The 11,120-nt window shown below is 34.7% G+C and overlaps 1 protein-coding gene across 3 annotated transcripts; it reads left to right on the top strand.

Moving 5' to 3' along the window:
* The first annotated feature begins 4,426 nt into the window (after positions 1 to 4,426).
* Positions 4,427 to 7,893, top strand: LOC145129737 (F-box protein At3g07870-like). 3 transcript variants are annotated; one of them, XM_079064516.1, is made up of 3 exons: positions 4,427 to 6,879; positions 7,082 to 7,152; positions 7,247 to 7,893. In XM_079064516.1, the coding sequence occupies exon 1, from the start codon at positions 4,530 to 4,532 to the stop codon at positions 5,748 to 5,750; it is 1,221 nt and encodes a 406-aa protein (XP_078920642.1). In that variant the 5' UTR covers positions 4,427 to 4,529; the 3' UTR covers positions 5,751 to 6,879; positions 7,082 to 7,152; positions 7,247 to 7,893. The 3 variants fall into 3 exon arrangements, with proteins under 3 accessions (XP_078920642.1, XP_078920643.1, XP_078920644.1); XM_079064517.1 differs by having other exon boundaries at positions 7,092 to 7,152; XM_079064518.1 differs by lacking the exon at positions 7,082 to 7,152.
* The last annotated feature ends 3,227 nt before the right edge of the window (positions 7,894 to 11,120 follow it).

An 11,120-nucleotide genomic window follows, 5' to 3' on the forward strand; every position in this document is an offset into this window, starting at 1 on the left:
GGGCCCTCAGCTCGTATCTGGAATACCATCGAGCCCTCAGTACGAGTCTGGAATGCCTACCGGGCCCTCAACTCGTATCTGGAATGCTCACGAGTCCTCAGTATGAGTCTGGAATGCCTACCGGGCCCTCAGCTCATATCTGGAATACCCTAGGGTTTGTTGGCTACCGCACGGAGCAGTACAACCTCAACCCATCCCACATAACATATCAACATGTAACAGATAATGCACATACAGGTAATCAATCAGTATCACAGGTAGTCCTACAGACCTACCCTCTAGCATATCAAACTAGCATGCATAACCAACTTATACTCAACATAATACAACTACTAGGATATCATATCCAATGGGCCGGCCTTGGTGCCTTAGACCCCTTAGTATAGTGAGGATAACTCACCTAGCACTGCTGAAGTCCCGCAGATACAACTCCAGCTGCTGGTTGACAGATTCCCGAACTGTCAACATCAAACAATACCCAATTAATAATTGGGTTCCAAGCCCAAAGTCCAACTCACACTACAAAAACCCAAAAGTAAAATCATGGGCCAAAGCCCAACATATGGCCCAATTTTCCAAATTGGGCCCAGACCTCTACATGGTCTTTCCTTAAGGCCCATCCAATTATTCCACTCCAATTCCCATGGCCCATTATAACATAATCATAAAAGGTCCAATTATGGCCCATCTATGGCCCAATTTTCCAAAATGGGCCCAAGTCCTCACATGGGCCTTATCCTAAGGCCCATCTAATTACTTTGGTCCATTAACTTGTTCTTGGATGGCCCATCAATAGTCCAATCGCCAAAGCCCAATAGGAAGGCCCAATTCAAGGCCCGAGTGATATTGGGGCTTTCACATGAAATGATGATTAGGGTTAAGTGTTTCTTACTTAACCACTTAAGGACTTAATCCATTAAGGCCATTATTGCTAAGTTAGTTGGCCAATGATTATTAATTATTATTTTAAGTTTAATAATTAATTCTCGTGTGTGTCCCAAACAACTCCCGCAATTAGGGTTTTATGCTCTTAGGGCTTTCCAAACCCTAATTAGGGTTTCCAACCCAATTACTAGCCCATTTATCAATTTGTTGGGCTTTTAGGTCAATTAGGTCTTTATTGGGCCTATTAGACCCACTAGAATATCATCAAGCCCATTAGGGTTTTATTGGGTCCATTGGGGTCTCTTTGGGCCCACTAGGGTTTCTTTTGGCCCATTAGGATTAGTAGTCCCTTGTCCAACATCCAAACGAGTCACAAACCAACAAGGCACACCGCCACCCGACACGGCGGCCGGTGGCGGCAGCCACCACCCTACGGTGGTGGTTTGAGCTTTTCTTTCATTATTACACTTGTTACAATTTACAATACCATCCGATTAACACACACACACTAACACTAATAACCACACACATAAAATAACACCCTACAGAAGCATACACACCCTCTATGGCGGTCCTTGAGGCGGCAGCCACCATGACCGGTGGCCATGGTGGTTTTTCCTTGGCTTTTTCTCCGGCAGCAGCAACTCGAACACATGTAGACTCAGAACAAGCACAACAACAGTGGTTAACGAATGGAAAAGAAGAATAGGGTGGCAGTGGGTGTTCCCGGCGGCCACTCGATCTCGCCGGAGGGAAACAACCGCGAAGGTGGAGGTGGCGGCACAAGAGAAGGGCAGCAGCGGCGGCTAAACGAAGGAGAAGGTGGCAGCGGCGGCCTCGTTATCTACAGCAACGTAAGTAGCGACCGAGCGGCGGCGCATGGCAGTTCGGAGAATCGTCAGCCGCAACAGCCGCCCGAAATGACGATTGTGCATCGGCAGAAGAAGAAGAAGACAACGACGCCGAAAAGAATGGAGAAGAAGGACGGTGGTGCGAGACCCACCGAGGACAGCAGCAGCAATCACGTTTCATGGCGTTCCGGCGACCCACCTGAAGATCTTGTTGTTCACTACATCATTTCGGCAGTAGGGTTACGAATGGCGGCACTCGAACTCGACTAAGCGGCGGCCGGAGGTGTTCATTTGAGAGAGTGGCGGCTGAACCAATTATTAGGGTTAGGGTTAGCAACCGGTGCATGGTGACGGGTTAAATACCCAACCATATCAACCTTTCCTTAATGTACACCTTTAGCCCCTCCTTCCCAATTTCTCTTCATTATAAGGCTATAATTTACAATTCAGCCCCCAGCATCCAAGATTCATCGCAATTTAGGTACAATATTTACTAATTTCACCCCTGCTTCTATAATTATTCTCAAATTCGATCCCTAATTTACCAAACAGCCTCTTGGCTTATAAAAATCTTTACAAATTAAGTCCCACAACTACACTTTAACCCCTGGAGTTCAATTCTTGTCATTCGACTTCCCGAAATCAACAACCCACTAATTATTATTTAATTTCTGAGCTCTAACAATATAAAAATAATAATAATTACTTCCCAGAGTTCCTGATTTATTATATAATTAATCCCTTTAAAATGGGATGTTACAATGTTAAAATGTTATAAAACTAGAAATCAAATATTAGGTTTAAGCCTACGCACAAAATGGATTAAGTCGCAAGAAATTATAGATAATACCGTCTTAATTGCTTATAATAATATAACTCAACACATAATAAGCCTTAATGCAGTATGGTTCGTGGTGGTTGACATACGGACCTTAAACTATTTTTGTCATTTGTTTCACCGTTGTTCTTTGACCAGACAGTTATAAAAGCCATTATCAGGCGTGGTATTAACTATACAAAAGGTGTATGTAGTCAATATGAGATTTGTTCCTCTTATATGTTGAAATTTAGACATCTAATATGCGCTACCAAAAGTTGATTACTAAATGAGATTGATCGCGATCTGTATCTCATGTTCAACAGGATGTCTGTAACAAAAGGGATAACTGATAAGATTACCTTATACATCAATGGAAGCTGTGAGCTTTTGGGAAATTGGATATTGATATAATGAAACTAAGTCATATATTACTAGGGGCAGTGAAATGTTGCTAGATGTTCCCCACTAGCTATATCAATGTAGAATGAGTCTTATGCATGTAGGAGATTGAAAGATATGTATGCTCAATAATCATTATAGAATGATATTTGTTAGATAATATATGAACCTAAATGGTCATACTAACAACAACTTGATACAAATATTTTATTTATAATAATTTGATTCTTTATAAATATTTATAACTCTGTAATTAATTGGAAATTATTTATTTTACAGAAATATTAATTTTTACTGTTAAGTATCAAAATATATCATAATGTATTATTTATTATATCATGTACATCTTTTGGACGAAAATGGTTTTTTTTGTCTTATATGGATATATTTGAGTTTATAAGTCATAAAAGATTGGAAGATTTTGATAAAAATCCTTCTTTCTTTTTAAAACTTGTAACATGAAGAGATGAGACAAGAACTAGTTGCTTTTGATTTGTTTAATACTTATGACATGCTTTAAAAGCATGGCTAGTTTAGATAATGAGACATGGGTCTTAAAGTGTTGAGACCCATGGATTAAAGACTAGCTACAAGGTGATAAGAACTTGGAGACTTGCTTCTTTTTTCACTAGTTGTAAAATCTGAATTTTATGTCCCTCTCACCATCTTTCTCTCTAGTTTTCTTAGGGGTTAAGAACAAAAGCAAGAATATGTTGATACTTTGAATTCTCTCCTTTAAGATAAACTTTTTCTTTTTCTCAAAGGCTTAAGAGATTATTTTTATTACAAGAATGACTAACATCCATTTAAAGTTGACAAATTATTGGTGTTTCTATTTAGGTGTAGTTCTACATCTAAATTCTTTATCAACTTCTAACATCCCAAGAGGAATCAAATGTTGTATTCTTTTCTTCCTATGATTGTTTTAATCTTTCCATGTTTGCAAAATAACCCTTCGTGTGTTAAAATAATTTCAAGTTTATTCAACATTTTAAAGCTTCCGTTGTCGTTTCTAGTGTTTTTAGAAACATATATTTGAATAAAACCCAACAAGTTAAAGACATAAAAATAGAAATAAGAGAAGAGGAGAGTATGCTAATTGAGGGATGAGATGATGAAAGGTGTAGTGTTGGAGGGGGTGTTGGGAGACAATGCACGTAGCTAAAAGAAGGAACATGCAACGGTAGGAAGGAGAGATAGGGGAAATGGAATGAAACGATTGTATTAGACATTGAAAATGATCTACGACACGACAACCGTGTAGAGATGGGAGTGTGTGTGTGAGTGTGTGAATGTGTGTGTGTGAGAGAGAGAGAGAGACCAAAAGTGGAACAATATTAAACCATAAAGACAACCCGTAGCACAATTGAAAAAAACCGACTTAATTCAATAAACCTACATAACTATATGGACCATTTCTGCAATTCACTCAAAATTAAAACTAACCCAAAACACACCTTGGCGGTCGAAACACGGACATAAAAAGGACGTTATCATGTTCCAGCTCCCACTCTGTAAACTCGACACTGGAACTAGTTCCTTGTAAGCCAAACCCTGATATCCACTGAATAACCATGTCGAAAGAACTTCCAAAAGATGTAATCATCGACATCCTCTCGCGTGTTCCCATCAGATACATCCTCCGTTTCAAATCCGTCTCCAAATCATGGTACGCTCTTTTCAAAAACCCTAAATTCATAACCAAACATTTCGAAAATCAAACCACAAGCTCCGATGTCACTGCCCTGGATGCATCTTTCCTTTTTACCCCTCACAAGTCGTCGTCTCCCCCTACCGCCGCCGCTAATCGTAACGTTGGATTGATCCTATCGAACTCTGAAAAACCAATCAAAATTCCCATTGAGATCGACATCCCGTTTCTCAGCATCTCAAAACCCTTACGGGTCTGTGGCAGTTGTAATGGTTTAATCTGTTTGAGCATTTTGCCGATTGCATCGATTATCTTGTTATGGAATCCTGCTACTAGGGTTTTCAAAGACCTCCCTGTATCCCCAATTGATCGACCCCAAGCTGGTCCGATTAAGGTCGTATTAGGTTTTGCGTTTGATGATGTTACGAACGATTATAAGGTGTTGAGGATTGTGTATTACGGTTACCCATTGAATCAAGTGGAAATGTACTCGTTGAATACAAATACGTGGAAGGAGATTAAGACTCGTGTGCAGTTCTTGATCTTTGAGTCATCGTGTAGTGTGTTCTTGAAAGGTAGGTTTCATTGGACAGCTATAGGGTTCGAGGAGATGCATGGGAAGAAGCTGATTGTGTGTTTTGATTTCCGTGAAGAGGCTTTTCACTATATCATGCCCCCTGAGTTCGATTTTGGTGGATGGGATGCTGAAGGTGAAGATTCAAGTATGTCTAAAGTCAGTTGGACTGCTGTAGCTTTTAAGGATTCATTAGCAGTGATTGGTTCAGCTGGGAATGGATCTGGGAAGAGGTTTGAGGTGTGGGTGATGAAAGAATATGGGGTGGTTTCTTCATGGACAAAGTATAGGTCTTTTGAACTTCAAACCAAAGTTGGGAGGCCATTGGGGTGTGGATTGAAAGGTGAGTTTTTGTTGGAGAAGGATAATAATCAGTTGGTTTTATATGATTCAGATTCTCAGAGGATCAAGAATTTGGGGAATCATGGAGTTGCTTATTGGTCTGATGTGTTTAATTATGTTGGAAGTTTACTTCCTATCAATGGAGGGAAGGTTGCTCAAAGAACCAATTTATCATCTGTGGTTCCTGACATCTTCTTTGTTCGAAAGATGGACCTTACAATCGAGTAATTTTCCCTGCTAATCTTTATCTTTGACTTAATGTTGCTTAATTAGATTACTATCTATCATACCCTGTTGTAGTTGTTGAAACTTATTTCATATCAGTATGTTGTTTTCAATCCATGTTATAGATAATATGTTGTGTTATCTATCATGTTCTATTTTCCCAAGCTTCATGGGGTATTGAGTAGTAGTGCATCATCTATACAAAAAGGTGACATTTGCCTGTTGATCTTGTAGAAGATTGGAGAATTGATTAAAAAAGGGTAAAACCTTCTCATATTGACCCACTTCTTGTGATTCATATGGTAATTAAATGCAAGAAAGAAGTCAAGAATAAAGTACTTGCATTGATTTGTTCATTATAGCATCCTCCTACTTTTTTATATTGTGTATGAAGTTTAAGAATGAGTTAAAACAGATTAAAATGAAAAGCAACAACTTTTAGCTGTTTTTTTCTTCTTTCAATACCATATCAGTTGCTTATCTTGTTAAAGTATATTAATAATAATTGTTACAACATAAACTTTACATTAAATAACAGAAATGGAATAGTGTCACTAACATAGACAAGAAAATCCATTTAAACTTGTTTCTAAAAAGAATAACACCTTGATTTCATTTGAAATCTAGTGTTTGAGCTGAAATAAGGGAGATTCTTTATAACATTTTCAACCTCCAAAAATGTCATCATTTTATGAATTATGATATATTATAAGTAACGACGTGCCATTAGCCCATTATTCTTTTCACATACACAATGTTTATAATCCACTAGTTTTATCATGACAAAAAGAATAAGATACCTTATATCTAGAACCTACCATAAGTGCATCTTTTTTTAACGGCCATAATAAGAGAATAAAGCACGCTAAGTGTGAAATTTTAATTTCAGCACACAATAAAAAAAGTGGAAGGAATCAATCCTTAAAATATATATACGCCTATAATTGCTTCTAAAATTTCCATTCTATAAAAAGTAGAACACTGCTTTTTATATGCGTGTACAATTATCCTCTAGCAGTGTTTTTCTAACATGAATAGCCGCAACAACAATCTCATGCACACTGTCTATTGGCAACATGCTGATGCACCTTATGAAGTATCTTCAATATCACTTGTTCCTAGCTCTATGCCTGTAAGTAACTGCTATTTTTTTTTTTTAATTTCTCAAAATCTTGGATTACAACAAAGTTAAATTGATATTTGGATGAGTATCTTACTCTAATTCTTTCAAAATACAAATCCAAACACCCTCTGAAGTTCTTGAAACATACAATACCATCATCAACGGATTTTATTTTCCAAGACAATTAATTTAATCTTTTAAAAACCTTTAGGGTGTTGTAGGTCGAATGGGTTCATTGGGGTCCACTCAGGACAGAGTGTATGGGCTACCCTTTGCCTTTAGGTAATATTTTAACATTTGATGTGTAGATTTATTAAGTTATTTTTTCTTCATTAAATAAAAAAGAAACAACACCTTAAACTTATTTTTTCTTTAGGGTTACATCTCAACCTCCGATACAAAACGTATCACGCAATACCACCAACCAAAGAAACAGATACCCGAGGCAAACATCAACCACCCAATCTCCAATTTTAACCGAGCAAAATAAAGGGCTTGAGAAGCTTAAGAAAGAAATTTACAACCCGGGGTTGCAAAGGGTAAGTTTATATTATAGGGATCCTGATTTTAGAGCCAAATCACGAGAGAAACATAACAAAGAAGATGGCAAAAGATGTGCGGTTTGTTTAGACGATTTTGAAGCGGGAGAAATGGTGACATTGACACCGTGTAATCATATGTTTCATGGAGATTGTATTGTGCCATGGGTGAAGAGTAATGGCCAATGTCCGGTTTGTCGGTTTGTTATTAGTGATAGGAGTAAAGAGCGTGAAGGAATGGGAACGAGTGATAATCACAGGGTTGTGGTGGGAGGTGATATGGTTCCAAGAGATTTGATTGATTTTATTAGACATATGGAAGGTAGAAGTTGATCTTGAAAGGAATAGTGTGTTATGTTTGGCATTTTTCTTATTTTGTATCTAATCGAAGAAAGAAATGATGCCACTATCTGTCTTCATTTTGTTGATGTATATATATGTCAAATGCAAGAAATATTAATGTATGTCTATTCATTTGTTTTTATAGTGTTTTACTTTTTATTTCTTCATGTTATAATTGCTACGCCTCATATATTTAGGCAATTTAGGTTTTATTTATGTTAGAGCAGTATTTAGCTAGTAACTAGAGGAAATCCGTTGCGGATGGGGGTGTTGGATTTTATGCAAAAAACTTTTCATAAATAGAACAAAAAAAAATGATCACAAAGGAATTGAGTGGTTAATCTCTTCAAAAATAACTATTAGTTTGTTCCATTCTGGATGATTATTTTTCTTGATGTGGCATGGATATGAATAAATGACGTGACATGTATTTAAACAATCACATGAATAGTAATCAAGTTCCAAATTTCAACATCTTCACATGTTTTGATAAACATACCAATCACACGAATAGTAATCAAGTTCCAAAACTTATAACTAACATCTCTAATGTTTCAACATCTTCACATGTTTTGATAAACATGCCATGTCATATGTCAAGATCATCATACAATTTTTCAAAACAGTTTAACAAAAGTTTGGAAGTTGAGTGATAAAATCTATTAAAAAAGAAGTTGGACGTACGTAGGTGGAAAAAGTCTGAAACTTGATTATTATTCGGTGGGGACATTGTCTCTTACTTAAAACTAGAAGTTACCAACTCTCTGTTTCGCGAGGGACGCAAACGTATTTGTCCATTGTCAATAGAGGTTTAGTTTTGAGAACTTTTTGGTTCATCATGCTATTTCTTTGGGTTTATATGACTAACTTCAATTTATACCGTTGGATGAAAACATATTATATGTGACAAAAGTTATACGTGAGAAACGTATATTGTTTGTGGGATCAAAGTTGCCCACATATGAAAGTGTAGTGACCAAATCTACAAATTTTCTATTAGGTAGGGATTATTTTTGAAATTTTTTAAAACATATGGATCGTTTCTGTAAAAAAAGTTATGCAACGACATTTTCTGCAAATTGTGGGGACAATTTTTGTAATTTTTTTAAAACTATGGACAGTTTCTGTAAAAAAAAAATACACGATATTTTCTATAAATTATAGGGACAATTTTTTTAATTTATTTTCTGCATAAGATCAAACCTTTTAACATACAAAATCTTAGATATATGGATTATTTTTGTAAAAAAATAAAGTTTACAAGGACCTTTTTATAAATTAAAAAACTATAAGGACTAAATTTACCAAAATATGAAACTTTTATGACAAAACTCTGAAGATATTACTTCATAAGTCCATTGCTTAGAGTAACGTTTTTAAATGTGAATAAAATGTTAAAAATTATTCCATGTTAGCCATGATTAGATCGTGAAATTGGTACTCACAGATCCTAACAATAAAGATGCAACACAACAAACCAACAGACATTTTTCGTCTCGGATAAAATAGTAAAAAAAATCAATGGAAAATATATTAAAAGAATTCATGAGTATATATATATATATATATATATATATATATATATATATATATATATATATATATATATATATATATATATATATATATATATATATATATATATATATATATATATATAGGTGAGTTCAATTGAGAAAATAAAAAAGGTTGAGAATGAGGGAATCATTCTCAGCCACTCATTTAATCTAAGCATAAAAAGACATGGTGGCAAACTTGTAAATATGATAACAACCTTCAATCTCAAATACGTAACATTGATTTCTTTGTTGAATACTCCGAATTGGAATTTCCCAGATTCGCAAACGAACTCAGTTGGAATCGGAATTTCTTCGTTGTTCATGCAATTGGAATCGGAGTTCTGGACTCGTAGTCACAGTGGACATTGAAGGACTCGGAATCAGTACTCACAGGTTCCCAATCGGATTTTTGGAAATCAAAATCAAAATGTGAAATCGATTAGACATAGGATGTCGCATCTGAAGTCGGAAACTTTTGAAATTGGAACATATATTCTAATCGGAACAGTTCGCGTCTTGATTATCAGTATTACAAAGAAATCTGGAATCGGGATTTTAAGGTTTCAAAATTGAAATCGGATTTTTTGTTGGAATGAAATCAAAATCGGAATTGCACGCTTCAAAGTTGAAATCGGAAGTATATGATGATTTGGAATTGATAACTTGAATCGGAAGTATCATGTTTTTAACATTTTTAAAAAAGTTAACTTGTATGCACTCCAACTGTTTGATTAAATGCATAAACTAAATTACCACGTTATATTCACATATGAATATGTTTTTTCACCTGAATCAGTATATGATTATTAAAAACACAAAACAAATATGCAAGTCTGTATGTTATTCATATGTGAATAACATATAAAAATTATATATATTTGTGAAAACACATTGTAATATTTATGTGAATATACTGTGTAATATTCATAAGTGAATAATATATAACAATTATATATATTTGTGAAAACATCTTGTAATATTCATATGTGAATATACTGTGTAATATTCATAAGTGAATATATATTATCTAATATTCACAAGTGAATATACTATGTAATATTCACATGTGATATACCATGTAATACTATGTAATATTCACATATGAAAATATCATCTAATATTTATAAGTGAATATACCATCTAATATTTCACAAGTGAATATATTATGTAATATTCACAAGTGAATGCATCGTCTAATAGTTAAATATCAATATATTATGTTTATTATATGCTATATTCATATATGAATGATACCTAAATTGTAAAAAAATTAATCATACTTTTTATTCATAAGTGAATAACGAATTTATTGTAGTAAAATTCTGATTCATTTTTATTCACTTATGAATAACGATAGATATCAATATGGATGTCTATTTGTAGAGAATAAAAAATCATGAATTTTGGTATATTTAAAATCATTTTTCGATAAAAATAGCTTCTTAAAAATTAAAAAAAAAACGAAAAAACTATGTTTTTGTATATATTAAGGTAATTATTAGCATAGTTTAAGGAAACATGTTTTGTTGGAAAACACATGTCTATTCCTTTCCCATTTCCGCTGGTACGACGGAGGCTTTTGCGGCAAAAATAAATAAGTGGCTGAGAATGATTCCCCCATTCTCAACCTTTTTTTTTCTCAATTGAACCCTCATCTCTCTCTCTCTCTCTCTCTCTCTCTATATATATATATATATATATATATATATATATATATATATATATATATATTAAATATCAAATAAAAATACTCTAATATATATACGTGTTTGTACAGAGTGCACGCATGTATAAGATCGAATTAGAAGCC

The sequence above is a fragment of the Lactuca virosa genome, chromosome 8 (genome assembly GCF_052849685.1).
Source record: "Lactuca virosa cultivar CGN04683 chromosome 8, Lactuca_virosa_CGN04683_v6, whole genome shotgun sequence".
Classification (NCBI taxonomy): domain Eukaryota; kingdom Viridiplantae; phylum Streptophyta; class Magnoliopsida; order Asterales; family Asteraceae; genus Lactuca; species Lactuca virosa.

Bases quoted from the DNA above. Each gene is read 5' to 3' on its own strand.
- LOC145129737 (XM_079064516.1), top strand. From the start codon at position 4,530: ATGTCGAAAGAACTTCCAAAAGATGTAATCATCGACATCCTCTCGCGT.